This window comes from Bolinopsis microptera, chromosome 4 (assembly GCF_026151205.1).
Source record: "Bolinopsis microptera isolate Bmic1 chromosome 4, MBARI_Bmic_1.0, whole genome shotgun sequence".
NCBI classification, from domain to species: Eukaryota; Metazoa; Ctenophora; class Tentaculata; order Lobata; family Bolinopsidae; genus Bolinopsis; species Bolinopsis microptera.
The window spans coordinates 15,073,720-15,098,301 of NC_087075.1; the positions used below are offsets into that span (position 1 = coordinate 15,073,720).

General features: G+C 41.2%; 1 protein-coding gene across 2 annotated transcripts in view; it reads right to left on the reverse strand.

Annotated features, from left to right (window-relative positions):
• Positions 1-11,997: 11,997 nt before the first annotated feature.
• Positions 11,998-24,582, reverse strand: part of LOC134814068 (uncharacterized) — an 86,092-nt gene continuing 73,507 nt past the window's right edge. For both annotated transcript variants that reach the window (XM_063822072.1, XM_063822071.1), the window contains 2 exons: positions 13,956-14,094; positions 11,998-13,713 (listed from right to left, as the gene is read on the reverse strand). In XM_063822072.1, coding sequence (XP_063678142.1) covers positions 13,097-13,713; positions 13,956-14,094 — 756 coding nt within the window. In that variant the 3' untranslated portion in view covers positions 11,998-13,096. The remainder of the gene's footprint in view (positions 13,714-13,955; positions 14,095-24,582) is intronic.

The following is a 24,582-nucleotide window of genomic DNA, read 5'->3' on the forward strand; positions in this document are numbered from 1 at the left end:
TTGTAAGTGTTAAATTAACAGTTATTTATAGAAAACGAAACCTAACTGCTTGACAGAACAAAAATGTATAAAACACAAGGAAAGTCAAGGCTGATTATCAAACTAAATGAATCTTATAACACTATAAGACTTGTCAGCTGTCATGATCGTGAAGAACGGACCAGTAAACGGTAAACTGAGTAACACTGATAACTGACCACTGGAGCAGATGTTTATAGGCGCTGCGTTCTCACGCGTCTTCTAGAATATCGGTAGCTACAGGCGTGTCACGTGACACGACACGTGTCACTGTCAGAACGTGCTACATCAGAACATGGAACAATGCGTCATTGATGTGACCTTAGTGCAGATCGGTTTCTCTTTGTCCGAGTAGAACTAACAAGATATCCTGATCATTAGCTACGAAAACAAAATGTAGTCAAGCTTTCCTCTAACAGCCAGTGTAGTGAGGAAGAGAGAGAGAGAGAGAGAAAGAGAGAGAGAGAGAGAGAGAGAGAGAGAGAGAGAGAGAGAGAGAGAGAGAGAGAGAGAGAGAGAGAGAGAGAGAGAGAGAGAGAAGAGAGAGAGAGAGAGAGAGAGAGAGAGAGAGAGAGAGAGAGAGAGAGAGAGAGAGAGAGAGAGAGAGAGAGAGAGAGAGAGAGAGAGAGAGAGAGAGAGAGAGAGAGAGAGAGAGAGAGAGAGAGAGAGAGAGAGAGAGAGAGAGAGGAGAGAGAGAGAGAGAGAGAGAGAGAGAGAGAGAGAGAGCATATTTTCTGTGTAGCTGAGTTGAGGCGGGTCACTTGTCAGCTGACCTATATTGAAAGCCCCCAGAGGAGAAGCTGATGGGTCAGAAGCTCGTCATGTCTTGCGAGATGACCAGCTAGCCTCATCCTCCGCTCAGATATCTTATCAGATGCTCTTATGAGGTTTCAGTACACTTTGGCGTTAGTCTGCCGCTCTGACCAGTCTATGTGCCAACCATTCAACTTCACTTTCTATAAAGAGAGAATCTCGTTGATATGTGCCATTAATTAATCTATAACTTAATCTATAAAGCTATAATAATATCACTAACACCATACTGAAACAATTTCATTTTGTATTTCACAAAGTTGAGAGTTGAAACTACAGAGCTTTCACTACTACGTGATCATAACCAATCAGATAACTTAGTTTAAAGCTTTCCTTTTACAGGTAAAAGTGGGACATGATGATAAGATCATACAGACTCAACAGTCCAGCAATAATTCCAGAGTAGGAGTTGAGGTAATTTAGATCGGTTTCTCTTTAGATCGGTTTCTCTTTACTGGTGTTGATGGAGAAAGAGATTACACTTTACTCCATTATGTTGTAGGTATGGAACTAGCAGGATCGCTAGCTAAATAAACATTCCTCTTCAATTGTTAATCTGTTTAGACTCTGGAAGTCTAAAGTCATTAGTCAACAATCAACAATCGTCAATCATCCTACTGCGGTGCTAACCAAACATTCCTCAATATGTTACCCTCTACCTTCCACTACCAGTGTCGGTTCAGGGTACGGACTACAGTATGCCATCTGCAAAGCAACAACTCTCAAAAAGAAAACACGGCGGTGGTATAAGACCCAACGTATATATGGGTACTGACTTTCGCCTGTGTCAGGGAGATTAATATAGATCGCAATTACCTACATATTAAATCGGTAACGGACTATAACTGCGAATTGATTAAAAAAACAGTACACGTGCACTTGAAAGAAAAGCAGACAATTGAACTTTTGTAGTACAAACTTCCACAGATTTACCAAATAAATTAAAATTTATGAATGGTAACCGAACATCCGAGTCATGTGTCCAATGGCGTTAAAAACAATGCACTAAAAAATGCAAATGCTTATGTCTTTGAAACCAATCCGAATACAAATTTTTGTTAGTCCAAGAGTTGAAAAGTTAAACATCAGGTGCGGAGAAAATAATCTCCTATCGAGCACAATTCTAGGAGTGAGGTGAGAAACTAAGCTAGTTAATTTTCCGAGCCTCGACTTCATGAAGAATCGTAATCGACAATTTGATCTCCTTTTTGCCGTAATTATTGTTTTTTGAAAATCATGTCTTTAGCCACAAAAGAACCATTGCCGAAACATAAAGCTGGTATGGAGATAATTTTCCAAAAACCGTTTATGGATGAAAAGAGTTCCCAATTTACGACTAATGATTACTTTTAGATTTTTTGAAAAATAGATTATCATGATCGTAAATTATGTGTAGTCAGTGTAGCTTACGTTGCAATTATCGAGCTCTCTTATCTTTTGTAAATTGCGATAAGTTCAGTTTGCTGCTACCGCGTAGTTATCCTTTGCGTGTGTACTTGTACATTCCTATACAAGTACACTATGGAGGATGATCGTAAGGTGACCCAATCTCTGGACCAAATTCAAGGATTCGAGTATGATGAACAGACAAAATTGAAGGACAGTGTTACTAAGTGGTTCATTGCGCTGGGAAAAGAACTGAAAATAGACGACAGAGATATTTGTGGAGATATGGACAGAGAAATATTTATGGCTCCAACTGTCTATAAAAAGCATCTGGCACTTCGGCTTGTGGAAGCAATAGACCTCGTTCAACGGCATGAATGCCAGATGGCTAATATGGAGGAGATCATATATTTCTTGAAGACGGAAGCGTTAGAAGACAAGGATAAGTTGATCAGGCTGCAGGGCCAGCTGCTTGTGCAGAAGGACAAAGAACTACAGTTGTTTAAGACGTCGGTTAAGGAGACAGTGCAAACAACGGTGGAGTCAGGGATTAAGAGCTACAGTGCAGCTGTACAACAGAACAGTGCAAGTGGTACTGTCTGCAACAGTAACATCCTGAAGAAGGTGATGAAGAGTGTGGCTGCAGAGGAGGACAGGAGCAAGAACCTGATTGTGTTTGGGTTGAAAGAAGAAGAGGGAGAACAGCTTCCAGCGCTAGTAACCGCAGTTCTGGAGGAGATTGGGGAGAAACCTCACTTCGAAGCGACCAGAGTCGGCAGGAAGAGGCCAGGTAGTACGACTATCCGACCAGTAAAAATCACTGTCCCAAGCTCAACAGCGGTTCAACAGATTCTGATGAAAACAGGAAGACTGAGGCTAGTTGAGACCCACAAAAATGTATGGATCTGTCCAGATAGATCTAGCGAAGAACGAGCAACGAGGAAACATCTGGTTACCGACCTGAAGAAGAAGAGGGCTGAACAAACTCATCTCGACCACTATATCCGGTACGGGAAAGTCTGTAGCCGTGATAAGAAACCACCATGAAGCAATTCATGTCTCTCGGACACTGATCAGTATTTGAATGAGTATTGTGTATCTTAATAGTTTTCGGACGTTATCTGTATTTGAGAGACAATTTTATAATTTATATACGAGCTATTTCTTGATTGTTTCACACTTCATATTTCATAATTTGTTTCACACTTCATATTTCATAATTTGTTTCACACTTCATATTTCATAATTTTATTACTAGGTGGAGGTGACGTTATTGAGACTTTGGGCGGCCATAAACCTCGTGTTTTAAAAGTTGTCCTCTGTACTTGTTTCACTGACCCACGCTTTATAGCATTTATACATTTCGGCCCATTTTATATGTTTGTTCGATTTGCTGTACATTTGTATATTTGCTATTTTGTAAAAGTTTCAAATCAAATCATATAAAGAAGCTGCACTATTATGAAAATTACTTATAAGACATTATGTACAAGTTTAGAGAGAGAGAGAGAGAGAGAGAGAGAGAGAGAAAGAGAGAGAGAGAGAGAGAGAGAGAGAGAGAGAGAGAGAGAGAGAGAGAGAGAGAGAGAGAGAGAGAGAGAAGAGAGAGAGAAGAGAGAGAGAGAGAGAGAGAGAGAGAGAGAGAGAGAGAGAGAGAGAGAGAGAGAGAGAGAGAGAGAGAGAGAGAGAGAGAGAGAGAGAGAGAGAGAGAGAGAGGAGAGAGAGAGAGAGAGAGAGAGAGAGAGGAGAGAGAGAGAGAGAGAGAGAGAGAGAGAGAGAGAGAGAGAGAGAGAGAGAGAGAGAGAGAGAGAGAGAGAGAGAGAGAGAGAGAGAGAGAGAGAGAGAGAGAGAGAGAGAGAGAGAGAGAGAGAGAGAGAGAGAGCATATTTTCTGTGTAGCTGAGTTGAGGCGGGTCACTTGACAGCTGACCTATATTGAAAGCCTCCAGAGTAGGAATTGAGGTAATTTATATCGGTTTCTCGAGGGGTTCCCAGAGGAGAAGCTGATGGGTCAGAAGCTCGTCATGTCTTGCGAGATGACCAGCTAGCCTCATCCTCCGCTCAGATATCTTATCAGATGCTCTTATGAGGTTTCAGTACACTTTGGCGTTAGTCTGCCGCTCTGACCAGTCTATGTGCCAACCATTCAACTTCACTTTCTATAAAGAGAGAATCTCGTTGATCAGTGGCATTAATTAATCTATAACTTAATCTATAAAGCTATAATATCACCACTAACACCATACTGAAACACTTTCATTTTGTATTCCACAAAGTTGAGAGTTGAAACTACAGAGCTTTCACTACTACGTGATCATAACCAATCAGATAACTTAGCTTAAAGCTTTCCCTTTACAGGTAAAGGTGAGACATGATGATAAGATCAGACAGACTCAACAGTCCAGCAGTAATTCCAGAGTAGGAGTTGAGGTAATTTAGATCGGTTTCTCTTTAGATCGGTTTCTCTTTACTGGTGTTGATGGAGAAAGAGATTACACTTTACTCCATGTTGTATAGAACTAGCAGGATCGCTAGCTAAATAAACATTCCTCTTCAATCGTTAATCTGTTTAGACTCTGGAAGTCTAAAGTCATTAGTGAACAATCAACAATCATCCTACTGCGGTGCTAACCAAACATTCCTCAATATGTTACCCTCTACCTTCCACTACCAGTGTCGGTTTAGGGTACGGACTACAGTATGCCATCTACAAACCAACAACTCTCAAAAATAAAACACGGCGGTGGTATAAGACCCAACGTATGGGTACTGACTTTCGCCTATATCAGGGAGATAAATATAGATCGCAATTACATATTAATTCGGTAACGGACTATAACTGCGAATTGATTAAAAAAACAGTACACGTGCACTTGAAAGAAAAGCAGACAATTGAACTTTTATACTTATAGTACAAACTTCCACAGATTTATAGTTATACCAAATAAATTAAAATTTATGAATGGTAACCGAACATCCGAGGGTAATCGTACTGTAGTGCGACACGTACTCTAGTGCGACACGTAGTCGTACTTTAGTGCGAAGTCCGACAAAAACACCCTCTGTCGCACTACAGTGCGTGTCGCACTACGATCCAGGTGCGACAAAATATCCTGACTTATTTCCAAGTTCAGGTCACATCCTATCCTTCTTATGGACCATTAAGTGATTCGTCGGGTCGGTTCACGTCACTTATTTCGAAGTGATCTTGCGAATACGAATTACGATTCGTCGGTTCACATGACGTGTTTCAAAGTTATCCACTGATCATAATTCCTTCGGGTCAGTTCAAGCCACGTATGCAGTGTGTGATCCACTGGGTAACTCTTAAGCAGCATATGATCCTCATTCCTATCACACGCATCGTATGAAGGTATATCTCCGATTTGGATAACATGTTCATATGCTTGGGCCATAAATAAGGTCACGATGATTCTACCAAAGCATCGAACCACATCAACATGTCTTCTTGCAATCTTTGATTTTATATTTAACCCCATTACTCATACACGACTACACTCTTGTCATTAAAAATGGAAAGTAAAATTTGTATTGAATGTGTCAAGTGTTTTGTCGCACTTTAGTTCGTGTCGCACTACAGTCCAGGTCACAGGTAGCGCACTGTAGTGCGACAGTGTCGGCCTTGAAAATTCTCTGTCGCACTAGGGTACGTGTCGCACTACGATCCAGGTAGCGTACTCTACTGCGACAGTGTCGATCTTGGAGGTTTCGCACTAGGGTACGTGTCGCACTAGAGTACGTGTCGCACTACAGTACGTGAACCCTCCTAGAATTGTGCTCAACAGGAGATTATTTTCTCAGCACCTGATGTTTAACTTTTCAACTCTTGGACTAACAAAAATTTGTATTCGGATTGGTTTCAAAGACATAAGCATTTGCATTTTTTAGTGCATTGTTTTTTAACGCCATTGGACACATGTCTCGGATGTGGTGAGAAAATAATCTCCTGTTGAGCACAATTCTAGGAGTGAGGTGAGAAACTAAGCTAGTTTATTTTCCGAGCCTCGACTTGAAGAATCGTAATCGACAATTTGATCTCCTTTTTGCCGTAATTATTGTCTTTGAAAACCATGTTTTCAGCCACATGAGTACCATTGGCATTGCCGAAGCTGGGGATAATTTTCCAAAAACCGTTTAAGGATGAAAATTGTTCCCAATTTTCGACTAATGATTACTTTTAGATTTTTTGAAAAATAGATTATCATGATCGTAAATTATATAAATAATATTAATAAAGAAGCCACTATTATGAAAATTACTTATAAGACATTACTGTACAAGTCCAGCTCTTTGTGGGTGCAAAAATAGTAACGTTACGCCACAATCACTCGTACATTAACATAACGACGTTGATGCATTACTGAGCCGCGCTCAGCCTTGATTCACGATATGATCAATCCTTCGCAGCTCGGTGACTGGTGAGGCACAGTGGTGCATTTTGCCGATCTACCGAAGTTGCGAGATCAAGAATTATTTGATGCGCGGCGCGACCCAGTAGTGCATCGCGCTACAACGCTCAGCCTGTCATTCCACCAAATCTCTATTCTATGTTTATGAACATGATAGCCTGAACTATCATGAGGTCCCCAGGTAAGGTTGATGTGGCTAGTGACCATTATTCAACATTTGCTAGATGTGACCACTGACCACGTGCCATACTTATATAAAACACGGTGGTGGTAATGGTATAAGACCCAGTCCCAACGTATGGCATGGGTGAACAGCAGTTAGCAGCAGTTTCTTTGCGCTTAGCCCCCTGCGCCCGGGCGCTTTTTCGGCGGAGGGAAACAGCTGCAAAGTTATGCCACTGGTGCCGGAGTTATTTATTAAGCAGGAAAAATAGGGGGATTATCAGTTGTACTTGTAGTTTTATAACCTACCAGGACGCGCGCCGAGTTGGACTCGTCGACGGTCCTTATATTTGAAACAAATCTTTTACGAGTATCACCTGTTAAGATTATATCAGAATTTATTTATCCCGGCTGATTATTTTATCCCGGAATTAGTTGTATCACGTCGTGACCCCCACGGTCGTTTCACTATCGATTTTACGATACAGGCCTACAGGGGGAGCCGTGCACTCGTGCGCGGCGGGTCAGATCATACGACGTTTGACATTGACAAGAAATTAGTGCAAGTGTTTATATCACACATAATATAATTATAACGCCGGCACGCACAGTACAACGTGCACAGCGATTATATTTTAATTTTTCCCGCGACGCGCGAGATAAGCAATAAAAAAGGTTGGCGAGATAAGAAAGGTTGATAATCAATAATAATTTGAGTGCGAGTTGAGGGATTATTATGAAAATAACTCCGAATTCATCCTGTCAATCTACCGCAGAGGTATACAACGGCCGCAGAGGTATACAACGTCTATCAACGTCATACATGATGCGATTGCTCGTTTTACCTAGCTTGCTATATAGTCTATTGCTCGCTTCTCTCACGTACTTCAGGAAGCTTGAAAAGAGCGCCGTGCACAGGGACTGGCGTGCCAGTTAATTGGGCATTGTTTCGTAAGTTTCTTTCACCGCCGTATATACTATATATACTTATAGAATGGCGTGCGCGTGCGAAAGGGCTTTTTATACAATTACAAGAGTCTCTTCTTGCTTTTAAAATAAATGCGTCAATAAATGCGTTAGCAGGTCTGACTTTCATATATATTCTTATTACTCCAGTAGCAGGGAGGTGTTGAGTGTGCACTTCGATGTACAGAGTTTTTTGCTATTGAATCGGGTTAAATAGGTCATTGGTAACTCAAATCACCGAGGGGGGAATTTTGTGTCGCTAGCCCCAACCCTGTGGAGCCACGCCCATATTTCATATCAGGTGCGTATATGGGAAATATGTATCTCAGCTTCTGAAGGTCTTAGAGACTCAAATTTGAGTTTAAAATGACCGCAATGCACATGTTTATATTAGTACTATGAAGGTCATGAAAGCCCAAAATGCTTATTTTTGGAAAAAATTCAGAAAAACCGATTTTCACTTGAGCGTGAGTAAAAAAATCTACTCTAGAAATTTAGTGAAAATCGAGTAAGCAGTTCAGTGTCTACAAGATTTCTAAACACAGGGTCCTCTGTTAGGTCATTCTGAATTAGAATTGATAAAGTAAGCAAATTCTATAAGTAGTTTCAACCCTGTGGAGCCACGCCCATATTTCATATCAGGTGCGTATATGGGAAATATGTATCTCAGCTTCTGAAGGTCTTAGAGACTCAAACTTGAGTTTAAAATGACCGCAATGACCATGTTTATATTAGAACTATGAAGGTCATGAAAGCCCAAAATGCTTATTTTTGGAAAAAATTCAGAAAAACTGATTTTCACAAGCAAAAAATCTACTCTAGAAGTTAAGTGAAATCGAGTGTAAAGTTCAGTGTCTACAACGTTTCTAAACATAGGATCCTTTGTAAGATCATTCTGAATCAGAATTGATTAGGTATGCAAATTCTATTAGTAGTTTTAACCCTAGGGTGCAAAACTCCTAAATTACCCCCAGGCGCAAATATATGACTTTTCTATCTCGGCTTCTGAACGTTGTAGGGGCCTCTCTTTGAGCTCAAACTAACTACAATGGCCACATTTATATACCGACTATAAAGCACAAAGCAACTTAGGGTCTATACAGCTTAGTTTTTAGAAATTCATTAAAAACTTTTTTAACCTCCATGCATCATCCCTAGTCTCTACCCAGCTACCACCAGTGCGTTATGATTTTAGATCTTTCTAGCAACCTCTGATATGAATGCTACCTCTTCCTCTATCCAGCTACTATACCACCAATTCCAGCTGTTTTCACCTACTTCGGCTACTATCTCTTTAGCTACCACCAAGGTTCCTCCAACTTCTGCTATTTCTAGCAATCTTAGCTTAGGTTAGTGGACTACTTCTTGCCCTATCTAGCAACCATCAGAAAAATGTCCTCTTCCTTAATGAGCTGGAAATTGTTGGATGCAGCGGAGGTAGCACTCATATCAGAGGTTATAAGATCTAAAATTATAACGTATGGTGGTAGCTGGGTAGAGTTGACCTGGAGTTAGCAGAAGGCAGCTAGAAGTAGATTCTGCTACATGAGGTTGGATTCAAGTTGATTAGCCATAAAAGCCGAGCAGTACTGGAGAGAGCCCCAGAGAGGGAGCTGAAGGCAGCCTTCTGAAACTGAGTATTTTCGCAGTTATACCAAAATTAAAGTTAGGTGGTATGTGCTGCTCCATAAATGTTATCCTAATGTGTTTATGTTGAACGTTTTACTGTGCTGCAAATATCTTTTTAGCCCGAGATATCATTATTAAGTACATGTTTGATCATATTACTATTTTATGATGCATGAAGGTTAAAACAGTTTTTAATGAATTTCTATAAACTAAGCTATATAGACCCTATGTTGCTTTATAGTCGGTATATAAATGTGGCCATTGTAGTTAGTTTGAGCTCAAAGAGAGGCCCCTACAACGTTCAGAAGCCGAGACAGAAAAGTCATATATTTGCGCCTGGGGGTAATTTAGGAGTTTTGCACCCTAGGGTTAAAACTACTAATAGAATTTGCATACCTTATCAATTCTGATTCAGAATGATCTTACAAAGGATCCTATGTTTAGAAACGTTGTAGACACTGAACTTTACACTCGATTTCACTTAACTTCTAGAGTAGATTTTTTGCTTGTGAAAATCAGTTTTTCTGAATTTTTTCCAAAAATAAGCATTTTGGGCTTTCATGACCTTCATAGTACTAATATAAACATGTGTATTACGGTCATTTTAAACTCAAATTTGAGTCTCTGAGACCTTCAGAAGCTGAGATACATATTTCCCATATACGCACCTGATATGAAATATGGGCGTGGCTCCACAGGGTTGAAACTACTTATAGAATTTGCTTACTTTATCAATTCTAATTCAGAATGACCTAACAGAGGACCCTGTGTTTAGAAATCTTGTAGACACTGAACTGCTTACTCGATTTTCACTAAATTTCTAGAGTAGATTTTTTTACTCACGCTCAAGTGAAAATCGGTTTTTCTGAATTTTTTCCAAAAATAAGCATTTTGGGCTTTCATGACCTTCATAGTACTAATATAAACATGTGTATTACGGTCATTTTAAACTCAAATTTGAGTCTCTAAGACCTTCAGAAGCTGAGATACATATTTCCCATATACGCACCTGATATGAAATATGGGCGTGGCTCCACAGGGTTGAAACTACTTATAGAATTTGCTTACTTTATCAATTCTAATTCAGAATGACCTAACAGAGGACCCTGTGTTTAGAAATCTTGTAGACACTGAACTGCTTACTCGATTTTCACTAAATTTCTAGAGTAGATTTTTTTACTCACGCTCAAGTGAAAATCGGTTTTTCTGAATTTTTTCCAAAAATAAGCATTTTGGGCTTTCATGACCTTCATAGTACTAATATAAACATGTGTATTACGGTCATTTTAAACTCAAATTTGAGTCTCTAAGACCTTCAGAAGCTGAGATACATATTTCCCATATACGCACCTGATATGAAATATGGGCGTGGCTCCACAGGGTTGAAACTACTTATAGAATTTGCTTACTTTATCAATTCTAATTCAGAATGACCTAACAGAGGACCCTGTGTTTAGAAATCTTGTAGACACTGAACTGCTTACTCGATTTTCACTAAATTTCTAGAGTAGATTTTTTTACTCACGCTCAAGTGAAAATCGGTTTTTCTGAATTTTTTCCAAAAATAAGCATTTTGGGCTTTCATGACCTTCATAGTACTAATATACCTTACAAGACATATTTATAACGTACGAAATGTGGCGGTTTTCCGAAAATTTCGCCATATTTTCGGACCGCCAAAATTTCGGTCGTCGTAATAGAATCCGTCGCATTATCTTTTAGCTTATTTCAATGACTGTGCCTTCACTGCTTTATTTTGTTTCTAAAAAGTAATATCAAGTAAAATAAATAAATAAATTCTGGCATCTTGGGACAAATTATCACCACACCAATGACAAATTGAATGTCAAGCAATACAGTTTAAATTTGCATTAAAATACATGTATGTGCTAACATGAAAGTCTTACAGTCTTAATACAGACTAAGTTTGAACATGATTTTACCGAATTTCAGAAATTTCCTTACTGCTTACTGTCACAAAAAATGATGAAAAATACCCTTATTTTCTGTGACGTCCGAAATTTGACGGTTTTTGTTCAATTTCGCCATATTTTCGGACCGCCAAAATTTCGGTCGTCGCAAATTAGGCCGCCATAGATATGTCTTGTAAGGTAAACATGTGCATTGCGGTCATTTTAAACTCAAATTTGAGTCTCTAAGACCTTCAGAAGCTGAGATACATATTTCCCATATACGCACCTGATATGAAATATGGGCGTGGCTCCACAGGGTTGGGGCTAGCGACACAAAATTCCCCCCTCGGTGATTTGAGTTACCAATGACCTATTTAACCCGATTCAATAGCAAAAAACTCTGTACATCGAAGTGCACACTCAACACCTCCCTGCTACTGGAGTATATAGTGATAGACTTTATCATATAAATTCATTTTGAACTTAGTAACAATTTCAGGGAATTAATAGAAATTTAAGATTTCTATTCTAATATTCACGTATATTAAATACAATTATATTGTTATGTATCATATGATTTTGTAAACATTGGCCGGTGTACCATAAACCGGCCCCCAAACAACAACAAACAATCACTAACAGTCCATTAACAATGGACAATACAAAATAAAACATGTTTCTCCGTGTAAGTAAAAGTGAAAGTGTTAACTCGAAGAAACTCAAACATACATTTTCCACATATTATCTTCAATGTTTAATTCTAAATTAGGTTCATATTGGAACAATATCTTTCAAATTTATTGATCAGTCAAAAATAATACATTCTACTGATTGTGTCATCTCAATAAAGTGGTAAGTGATATTGATTTCTCACAATCGATTATGGTTGGAAAGTTTCACCTAAAATATATAAACTTTGATTAAACAAGTCCTCATTAAAGTTGAGAAGATAAAATATAGATATACTCCTAAATATACTGGATACCACAATGAACCTTACGGACTTGGCTACCTGGCACTGTGAGTACAATATAGTTAAAATACAATGGAGCTCCATTTTCGTTTTGTCATATTCAATGGATACTAAGGTGCTTCTTTCCACCATTCCGCAAGTAAATCAAATCATCTATTCTGGAAGAAATCTAAACTTTACTCGAACGTCAAATATTTTGTCTTATAACTATAAAAAACATCTGCTAATTGATTACCGGCAAACTGTTCTCAATGTTTTCAATGTTTAACATTTGTCGCAACCTAATATATTACCACGTGATGCCCAAATAAGGTAATGTTCTTATTTGAATCTAGGTAAGTCTAATAGACGACGGAATTCATTACCAACGACGGATTACGTCCCAAATTGCATATTTTTACAATGCGTATCTTGTAAACTTAGAAAGTAACCTTTGCAATCCTAATATGGTTACAATAACATTACAATGCAACGTTAGATACTGAAACATGCTCGCAAAAAGGTATTGAAATAATAAAGACGTGGTACAATATACATGTGTGTGAAAGTGAGCTATTCTAAATCTAGTCAATTAAAAAGAGAAAATAAAAATCAAAGAAAAAGTGTTATTTTTCATCATATTCTGATCTGGAGTGTAAACATTATCGATACCATAAAAATGGGCAACTCAGGGCCGACATATAAAGAAATAACACTGTAAAAGAAAATGAAAACGTCTGCCAAAATCGCTGTGTTAAAAGTTCATTAAAACTCTAAGGTTCAGATATCTCAAACTCAAAGACACATAACTGTCTTTTGAAAAAATATTCATTCCGCGAAGCTATTGAAAAACTCCAAGGGTTGCTGATTTTTACTGCCCCCTTTCTTCGTTCTGAAACTTGCAGCGTTTCTATTGGGAGTGGTAGCCTTGGTGCGCGCAAAACGCGCACTGCGCGCACGCGAAAACTTAGATTTCTTCCCGTCGTCGGAAGAAGAGGATGACGAAGTAGAAGTCTCTGAATCAGATTCACCCTCATAGACGATAGGACCCTTGAACGGGGTCGTAGGTTTACTACCGGGTTTACCTCGTCTCGGAGCCACTCTGGGCTTGACTTCTGGGGTAGACCTGGCTGAGTGGTCGGATATCCTGGCCAGTATATCGGGGGTGGATGAGGGCGTGGCACTGAGCACTGCAATGTCTGGGGTGTTGTTCTTGGGAGTGGGTAACCTGGTGGTGAGTCTGGGAGGGGGTGTATTGGCGGGGGAGGGGGTCCCGGATAGTGTTGGCATACTGCCAGGGATGGTGGGTGTGGATCTCATTGGGATTCCTGACGGTTTGGATTTTGAGTGCACTGAAGAGGAGGCTCGTGTAACTTTCCTGAGTTCCTCCATTCTGGGATCACCTTCAGACTTTGTTTTCAGCGAGGTTGCACGTCTGCTTACACCTGAAATGCAACTGACTGTTTTAATATTGAAATTTTGGATAGAGTATAAAATGTAACTTAATTGTAACGATCACAGTAAGGATCATTCAACAGCACGTAATCATCGAAAAAGGAATTGAAAATAATTATTCGCAGAAAGTGATAGCTTGAAGATACGGAAATAAAACTTCGAAATTTTCGCTACTACTTCAAAATCTTTCTGGTACGGGATAAAAAACCTCACTACATTTCCAGTTACAAACCTTGAGGTGAAAGAAGGGAGCGTGGTGGGGGAATGGGCGGAGCACTGTCCTCCGGATCTTCCTCCGGATCAGGGGGGTCACACTCCGGCTCGGACACCACTCCGGCTAAATTTAGCGAGTCCGGCGGCTGACTTCGTTCCTGCAGGGTAATATTCAGTTAGTCTTACAAAAGTTAAACATTTTTGTGTGACTAAAATGCCAGACCAATAATTTCCTGTTTTCTCAACTATTCCATAGTGTGGTTACTCTGGTTACTCTGGTTACTCTGATAACATTCTGCGAAATCATATCAATTCTGGGTTGACGAGTCAGGAATCAGTATTCAAGCTAATAAAATCATAGTATTTCATAAAATCCAAGTTCAAATTTTGGAGTTTTCTCGAATTGTAGAGATGAATTTTGACCGTGTGGAAATACTAATAGCTTTTTTAAATGGCTCTAATAGCTTTCTAAACTAATAGCTTTCTAAACTAACAGCTTTCTTAACTAATAGCTTTCTAAACTAATAGCTTTCTAAATGGCGCCTTGTTACGAAAACTGAAAACATATCCCGCCATTTCCAACGTTCACTTCCCCTTATAAATCTATAGATCATAACATTAATCTTCACTAAAAGAGAAACTCTCAAATCATACAGGAAGGCACCATTTCCTTTCTGGTCCAATGTGTTTTACCATATAAGTTAGTGTTGATATGGTTACACAATGTGTTTCTAATTTTATTTAAAGCTCCAAGTTAGAGTTGATATTCCAAAGTCTCCAATACAAGCTCTTCAGTCTCAGAGGGACGAATTAGAATTATAATTAAATTTACACAGCAATCCAATAAGATTACAAATAATTTAAAGAAGCTTCAAACTGCTGTGCAGGACATTCAAGTAAGTTAAAAACTTTTAGAAGAATACCCTTCTAAGGACATCAAAACGATGTATTATATACAATATGTATGTATACAATATACTACATCCTCCTGTTGAGACTTGAGAACCTGGTAGTGAAGACTTTGTCAACTGTGAGCTGGTGTATTCTTACCATATAAGGTAGTGTTGCTATGGTTACACTACCATATAAGTTAGTGTTGCTATGGTTACACTACCATATAAGTTAGTGTTGCTATGGTTACACTAGCTAACTAGGTGTATCCTTGTTGTTACGAAGTAGCGTAGAAACAGAGCTTTGTGCGAAAGGCTATTTTTGGAAAATTAAATCAATGAAGTACGGTTATTTATTGTGAACGTAATTTAGTACAAACTGGCAATTGAATAAGAATACAGTTTTATTTTCCGAAACCCGTAATTGGGTAGAGTGAACCGTTGCCGATGTATCGATTTCCCAAACAAAAGGAAATGATATCCGTTACCGTTATCCGTTACCGTATCCATTACCGTTCTCAAATGCAAAATGATACCGAGAATGAAATCCGTCGCTCGCTTTACCCCTTTATTCACTGCATGCATTGCGAATCGTAATTTCTAATGAGTTTAGGTTTATCACATCAATCACCCTGTAAGCGTAGAAATCTCTTTGGATTGTTTTCGGCCCGATATAGGAGGAGGGTTTCCAAATGATTACGCTAGTGTAATTTTGAAACAATAGCTATGTTTAAAATCGATTTAACAAACCCTTGATTTTATTTACCTGACAGAAGGAATTTAATTTAATGCTGTAGATTGTAGGCCGAAGAGCCCCCATCATCGTGGCCAAGAGAGGTGTTTTTAATGTATTCGATATTGTTAACTTATTAAATGTAATTGTGGGATGCGGGATATGCTGATTAATCATTCTACACTTGACTTTCACGTGACCTACTTCAACCCTAACGCTTACCCAATACCCAATCCTTAACTAGAGACAGAGCATATGCTGAAACCATAACCAGTACAAGAAATAAGGCCAACTTCCTAATATGGTCATATCACGTGATCGATACAGTTTTCACCAGTAATGTGGGGGTGATTCGGAATCAGCGTTCAAAAATACATCCATTCAGGTTGGTTTCAACTTTCGGGGCCCCTTATCTCAAAATGCAGTGTTGAGTGATTTAGCAGGCTAGATATGCGCACAAGGATGTTGGTCGTGTGAAGAGGAGGAAGAACACGTGTAACACCAAGTCTGAAGTCAGCTCATCATGATATAAAACACCTGATCACATCAAGCACCTCATCACCACCAACAACTGGAGACTTTACTGATCTTGAGTTTAGAATAAAAGCAGTGTCCTAACTCCTCCAAAGCCCATTTTTCAGTTTAGTTGTTAATTTGTTTGCTACAAGATGAAGATCATACTGTTTGTGATCGCTGCGGTCCTCCTGCTTCAGGTAATTGTTGCTGAGGAAGAGGAACACACCGCTGCTGAGGAAGAGGAAGCTAGCGGAGATTGGAGACGCCACCGCGGAGCTAGGAGACGTAGACGTCACCGCGCAGCTAGGAGATTGAGACGTCACCGTCACCGTGCAGCAATGAGATTGAGACGTCACCGTGCAGCTATGAGATTGAGACGTCACCGTGCAGCTATGAGATTGAAACGTCACCGTGCAGCTATGAGATTGAAACGTCACCGTGCAGCTATGAGATTGAAACGTCACCGCGCTATGAGACGTCGCCGTGCAGCTATGAGATTGAAAAGTCACCGTGCAGCTATGAGATTGAAACGTCACCGTGCAGCTATGAGATTGAAACGTCACCGCGCTATGAGACGTCACCATGCAGCTATGAGATTGAAACGTCACCGTGCAGCTATGAGATTGAAACGTCACCGTGCAGCTATGAGATTGAAACGTCACCGTGCAGCTATGAGATTGAAACGTCACCGTGCAGCTATGAGATTGAAACGTCACCGCGCTATGAGCCGTCACCGTGGAGCTAAGAAACATAGCGGCGGAGCCAAGAAACATAGCGGTGGAGCTAAGAAACATAGCGGCGGAGCCAATAAACATAGCGGCGGAGCCAAGAAACATGGCAAGGGAGCCAAGAAACATGGCAAGGGAGCCAAGAAACATGGCAAGGGAGCCAAGAAACATGGCAAGGGAGCAAAGAAACATGGCAAGGGAGTCAAGAAACATAGCGGCGGAGCCAAGAAACATAACAAGGGAGCCAAGAAACATGGCAAGGGAGCCAAGAAACATGGCAAGGGAGCCAAGAAACATGGCAAGGGAGCCAAGAAACATGGCAAGGGAGCCAAGAAACATGGCAAGGGAGCCAAGAAACATGGCAAGGGAGCCAAGAAACATGGCAAGGGAGCCAAGAAACATAGCGGCGGAGCCAAGAAACATAGCGGCGGAGCCAAGAAACATGGCAAGGGAGCCAAGAAACATGGCAAGGGAGCAAAGAAACATGGCAAGGGAGCAAAGAAACATAGCGGCGGAGCCAAGAAACATGGTAAGGGAGCCAAGAAACATGGCAAGGGAGCCAAGAAACATGGCAAGGGAGCAAAGAAACATGGCAAGGGAGCCAAGAAACATAGCGGCGGAGCCAAGAAACATAGCGGCGGAGCCAAGAAACATGGCAAGGGAGCCAAGAAACATGGCAAGGGAGCCAAGAAACATGGCAAGGGAGCCAAGAAACATGGCAAGGGAGCAAAGAAACATGGTAAGGGAGCCAAGAAACATGGCAAGGGAGCCAAGAAACATAGCGGCGGAGCCAAGAAACATGGCAAGGGAGCCAAGAAACATGGCAAGGGAGCCAAGAAACATGGCAAGGGAGCCAAGAAACATGGCAAGGGAGCAAAGAAACATGGCAAGGGAGCCAAGAAACATGGCAAGGGAGCCAAGAAACATGGCAAGGGAGCCAAGAAACATGGCAAGGGAGCAAAGAAACATGGCAAGGGAGCCAAGAAACATAGCGGCGGAGCCAAGAAACATAGCGGCGGAGCCAAGAAACATAGCAGCGGAGCCAAGAAACATAGCGGCGGAGCCAAGAAACATGGCAAGGGAGCCAAGAAACATGGCAAGGGAGCCAAGAAACATGGCAAGGGAGCCAAGAAACATGGCAAGGGAGCAAAGAAACATGGCAAGGGAGCCAAGAAACATAGCGGCGGAGCCAAGAAACATGGCAAGGGAGCCAAGAAACATGGCAAGGGAGCCAAGAAACATGGCAAGGGAGCCAAGAAACATGGCAAGGGAGCCAAGAAACATGGCAAGGGAGCCAAGAAACATGGCAAGGGAGCCAAGAAACATGGCAAGGGAGCCAAGAAACATGGCAAGGGAGCCAAGAAACATGGCAAGGGAGCAAAGAAACATGGCAAGGGAGCCAAGAAACATGGCAAGGGAGCCAAGAAACATAGCGGCGGAGCCAAGAAACATGGCAAGGGAGCCAAGAAACATGGCAAGGGAGCCAAGAAACATGGCAAGGGAGCCAAGAAACATGGCAAGGGAGCCAAGAAACATGGCAAGGGAGCCAAGAAACATGGCAAGGGGGCCAAGAAACATGGCAAGGGAGCCAAGAAACATGGCAAGGGAGCCAAGAAACATGGCAAGGGAGCCAAGAAACATGGCAAGGGAGCCAAGAAACATGGCAAGGGAGCCAAGAAACATGGCAAGGGAGCCAAGAAACATGGCAAGGGAGCCAAGAAACATGGCAAGGGAGCCAAGAAACATGGCAAGGGAGCCAAGAAACATGGCAAGGGAGCCAAGAAACATGGCAAGGGAGCCAAGAAACATGGCAAGGGAGCCAAGAAACATGGCAAGGGAGCCAAGAAACATGGCAAGGGAGCAAAGAAACATGGCAAGGGAGCCAAGAAACATAGCGGCGGAGCCAAGAAACATAGCGGCGGAGCCAAGAAACATAACGGCGGAGCCAAGAAACATAGCGGCGGAGCCAAGAAACATGGCAAGGGAGCCAAGAAACATGGCAAGGGAGCAAAGAAACGTGGCAAGGGAGCCAAGAAACATAGCGGCGGAGCCAAGAAACACAGCGGCGGAGCCAAGAAACATAGCGGCGGAGCCAAGAAACATAGCGGCGGAGCCAAGAAACATAGCGGCGGAGCCAAGAAACATAGCGGCGGAGCCAAGAAACATAGCGGCGGAGTCAAGAAACATCGCGGCGGAGCCAAGAAAAATAGCGGCGGAGCCAAGAAACATCGCGGCGGAGCCAAGAAACATAGCGGTGGAGCCAAGAAACATCACGGCGGAGCTAAGAAACATTACCACGGACACGTCGGACCTCATGGTGGACCTCACGGTGGACCTCACGGTGGACCTCATGGTGGACCTCACGGTGGACCTCATGGCGGACCTCACGGTGGACCTCACGGTGGGCCTCATGGCGGACATCACGGTGGACCTCACGCTGGACCTCACCATGGCCCACCTCACCATGGCCCACCCCACCATGGTCCACCCTACCATGGCCCACCCCACCATGGCCCACCCCACCATGGCCCACCCCACCATGGTCCACCCCACCATGGCCCACCTCACCATGGCCCACCCCACCATGGCCATGGCCAGTAAATTAAATAATTTGCAAATGACTGGACGGACTATTCGCTTTTGTGAATGATTTGTGAACGACTGTTAATTGTATATAATAATTTTGCTAATTGTATATAACATATTATTGAAAGATTTTTGCATTGTTATACTTGTCATATTTTTGAATTTTCTTCTCCAAAAAATTAAATTCAATACAAAATAACTTACACTTTGACAACTTGAAAACAATCACCACATGGCAGCTGATCAATTGATTCTAGCAGCAAAAAAATTGCCCTCTTCTGTAGCGAACCCACATACTCTGTATACAAGGAGGACCACTTCACTAACCCTATATCAAAATTAAATGCAAGATCAGCTTAAATCGGGAATTAAATCTAGACTTTGATGTCTGCCGACAACAAAATTACGAAATTAAGTGACTGAAAATATGACGGACGAAATTATTTCCTGCAACCAAAAACGATTTGCAGGAAAGATGATGGAATTAATCAAAATATTATATTATATTAATTATCAATATTAAATATAATACATTAATACACGTTAGTATATGATTTTAATTTCCAAAGTACCAACCCGGCCAACTAGAGGATAGAGGATTCTATGAAGCCCTACAAAGTAACAAAGTAAGTAACTCCATGGAACTCAGGCTACACATGTATTGCTTCTCATTTAAATATTAATTAATCATTATACGTTAAAACCTAGGCATGCAAACCGTAGTCCGAATGTTTGATTTCAGTGAAGGACTGTGCAGTTTATTACATTAACATTAATTAACATTAACGTTCTCGAATAATTTCCTAGTATGTAGAGGCAAGATCACGTTATCATGTACAGCGGTGTAACTTTGCCTGTTGGCGCCCCCCAACCCCGCCGAAAAAGCGCCCCCCTGTTGGTGCCCCCTCCCCTTTTGGCGCCCCTCCCTAAACTTGGACAAATTAGGTGATTTTAGAGGGTACTCCGGTAAAATCTCTAAAAAAGTGTGGTTCTAGAGCAAAACACGCAGTTTTGCTAGTACCCCAGTTAAGTTTTTCAAAATTGTCCCACATTCAAACGACAATTTGGCACTCCCTAAGATGGCGCCCCCACCCCCCCCCGGCCCAATCAACATGAAAATTGATGACTTATCCTGTGTCCATCCTTAACACGTGACGCTCTGCAATCCCGTCCTACATTTTGACGACTTGGAGAACTTTTTTGAACAATTGCATAATGCATATTATATATATTATTCTAGCAGCAAAAAATACGTACTTTTATGTATTGAGCCCTATCGATGCCACACGGGTATTCTGTCCCACAACTTATCTCTTGTTTAGTTTTCTTATCGCATTTCCAGGGGCGTGCTCAGGGGGGGGGGGGGGGGGGGGGGCGATATAGGCGGTCGGCGCCCCCTCTTTGAAATTTTGACCTATAATTTTTTGTCGATTATATAGCAAAAAAATATATCGGCTCCGAGGCTTCGCGGTAGCCTCGGACTCCTCGCCTACCCCTTTCAAAAATCCTGTGCACGCCCCTGCGCATTTCCGAGTAAGCCATACAGCTTCATTTCTTGTGAGAGATGAAATAAACCAATTTTACACGCGCGGCTTATCTTTTGTTATGATTACTTATCTTAGGCTCATGGTAGTCAGGTGGCGCGCACGAGCGATAAGACTTATGGCTCGGTCGACCGAGCGATAAGTAGCTCCTTATCGCTCGTGCGCGTCGTCACTTCAAGCACAATTGCGCGTCGTATCGTACTCGATGCTTGCCAAAGAGCTTTAATACTTTGGTTTTGGCGTGTTACATCTGAACAGAAGATGAATCCGAGATTGTGGAACCAGATGATACGGTTTATTTTTTAGGCATTTTGATACGGTCATTTCAGTCTTTAAAGTAGTTTCAGAGTGCTGGAAATGGTTGTACGGTGTAGGGGGATGTGTTTACTAACTATTTTGACGTCAAAATTGTCGCCAGAGGCTCCCTGAGTCATGGAATGAACGGAATGAACAAAAATGAAATTTTTTCTAAAACTCGTCGGATTGCCCCAAAACAGGTCGGAATCGTTTGGTATTGACCCTTATAGTGTTCCTACAAAGTTTGGTGGCCCTAGCACTCCCAGAACGCCCACTAGAGACTTAATTCCATTTCCGTATCAAAAAGCTGGTTCCTGAGTATCCGATATTGATACGGTCATTTCAGTCTGTTAAAGGGGCTGCAGAGTGCTGGAGATGATTGAACGGTGTAGGGGGATGTGTTTACTAACTATTTTGACGTCAAAATAGTCGCCCAAGACTCCCTGAGTCATGGAATGAACGAAATGAACAAAAATGAACATTTTTCTAAAACTCGTCGGATGGCCCCAAAACAGGTAGGAATCGTTTGGTATTGACCCTAATAGTGTTCCCACAAAGTTTGGTGGCCCTAGCACTCCCAGAACACCCATTATACCCTTGGCTGGATTCAAGAATTTAGAACCAGTTGAGCAGATAAAACGGATTTTGAGAAATTTTGTCTGCTTGTGTTGTTGCAGAGAGTTGAATTTGGTTCAACAGTATTCAAACAAGATGTGTTCCAACTTAGTTTTGTAGCCCTACCAGTTTCAGAACGTCCACTAGAATCCGGTTCCATTTTCTTCCAAGAAGCTGTAGACAAGGTTGTTTGAAATTTAAATTTAACCTCTCTGGTAATACAACTTTTTACTTGGATGGATTTCAATAATTATTAATTAAAGAGAGCAGATTGTTGCTTTGTTATTTTTGAGATTTGATTTTTTGATATCATATGTATAAATGTATAAATCAGTTTCTACAAATTGTAACAGCAATTGGCAGTAATAAAGCGGTAGTAATAGTTTTGCACAACATCAATCATAATATCATTCAATACTTCAATACCTTCAAAATAATTTAACTCGGTTATAATAATTTGAACGCAGATCTAAAAGAACTAAGCACAGTAGTAGGATGAACTTCCAGGCAAGGTTGGAGGAAGGTAGAGGTGAAGCTGTGGGTAAGGATAGTAGGCTGGGAAGGATCCATTTCTGATCCAGAGCTGATGATTTGGGTTGAACTGATGATTTAGGTGGTACAGATGATTTGGGTTGAGCTGATGATTTGGGTTGAGTTGATGATTTGGGTTGAACTGATGATTTGGGTTGAGCTGATGATTTGGGTTGAACTGATGATTTGGGTTGAACTGATGATTTGGGTTGAGCTGATGATTTGGGTTGAACTGATGATTTGGGTTGAGCTGATGATTTGGGTTGAACTGATGATTTGGGTTGAGCTGATGATTTGGGTAGAACTGATGACTTGGGTTGGGCTGATGATTTGGGTTGAACTGATGATTTAGGTGGTACAAATGATTTGGGTTGAGCTGATGATTTGGGTTGAGTTGATGATTTGGGTTGAACTGATGATTTGGGTTGAGCTGATGATTTTGGTTGAGCTGAAGATTTGGGTTGAGCTGATGATTTCGGTTGAGCTGATGATTTGGGTTGAGCTGATGATTTAGGTGGTACAGATGAGTTGGGTGGTACAGATGAGTTGGGTGGTACAGATGATTTGGATGAGGGACGAGAGGAAGACAGTTCCTTAATACAATCTAGACTATGTTTGGAAATAGATGGATCAATCTTTACATAATCAGAAAACTTAGGCAAATCTATATCTGAACGTTTCAACTTCTTACTCTTAAACTTAGGTGCTTGCTCGAAATCCTCGTCTGAGTCGACAGAGGGTTTGACTGAATGTTTACGTGACTGATTATCTAACTTGGCACCTAGTTCCTTCCTATTCTGGAGTACCTGTTCGGCAGAACAAATCATAACAGAGTACGACTTGTCTGCCCGAACTTCCTCAACAGAATGAAACAACTGGTTAGAGTATCTAACTAAAATCTTAGAACTTATGGAGGTGTGGAAACTTGCAACTATTCCATCTAATACTTTCTGGCTCTCCAAGAGATTAAACTTAAGAGACCTATCAGTTATTATGCAGCTATATAAATTTAAGAGAGCCACTACAGAGCCATCCTTATCTAGTGAGCAGTGGTCAGAACATTCATATACATCTAAAGTGTGCTTACAGGGGAAAAAGTGCTTAAAGAACTGTTGCAACTTATCAGATAAAGGAAACATGAACTGAACTAAGGAACTACAAAACAATCTAACGTGGGGTATCTTAGGACCTGACTTAAGATCAGAAATGAACACATAAGAACCACACTCTAACCGCAGTACTACAGAGGAGCACACGGTCAGGGGGTCAGAATAAGCATGTGATAAAGGAGGCAAAGCATCCTGCATATTATGATAATATACACCTAAAGATGAATCGAACTTGTGGGAGTCACGAATGAGCTCAACCACGGCATTTACCTGAGATGTATCCATAGGGAGTAGTCGTGTTGACTGAGTTAGCTGTAAAAAACAGCCAATAAGTAAAACTCAGATAGGGAGAAGTGTAGTCAAAGAACTGGTTGTAGGAAACAACACAGTCCAGATAGGAGTAGGAAGGGAGGACTCAGAACTAGTTGTAGATAAAACGTAGTTTAGAGTAAAGTAGGCAAAGAAGACAGGCACGTAGTGTAAACTACAAAATAAAAATGTGTATTTGAAAGATAGAGCTTAAAGTTGAAATGTCAAAAGATTGTACTCAGTGTGTGAAATAGTAAACTGAAACCTGGTGAGCTATATTTCACGAGGGTATTTATACCCGCTTCATCGTGACAGGGATAACGAGCCAATTGTTTACAAACAAGCAGCAAGCATGTGAATCCTTCTTGATAAGGTTCAGATCACGTTTGATCGCATGCAGGGTTCTTGTCTCCGATAGATCAGATCATTGTCTTCTAAGAAGATCATATCCTCGTTCTTGGATTTTGGGGCAATCCGACGAGTTTTAGAAAAAATTTCATTTTTGTTCATTCCGTTCATTCCATGACTCAGGGAGCCTCTGGCGACAATTTTGACGTCAAAATAGTTAGTAAACACATCCCCCTACACCGTACAACAATTTCCAGCACTCTGAAACTATTTTAACAGACTGAAATGACTGTATCAAAATGCCTCAAAAAGCGTATCATCTGGTTCCACAATCTCGGATACTCAGGAACCAGCTTTTTGATACGGAAATGGAACCAAGTCTCTAGTGGGCGTTCTGGGAGTGCTAGGGCCACCAAACTTTGCAGGAACACTATTAGGGT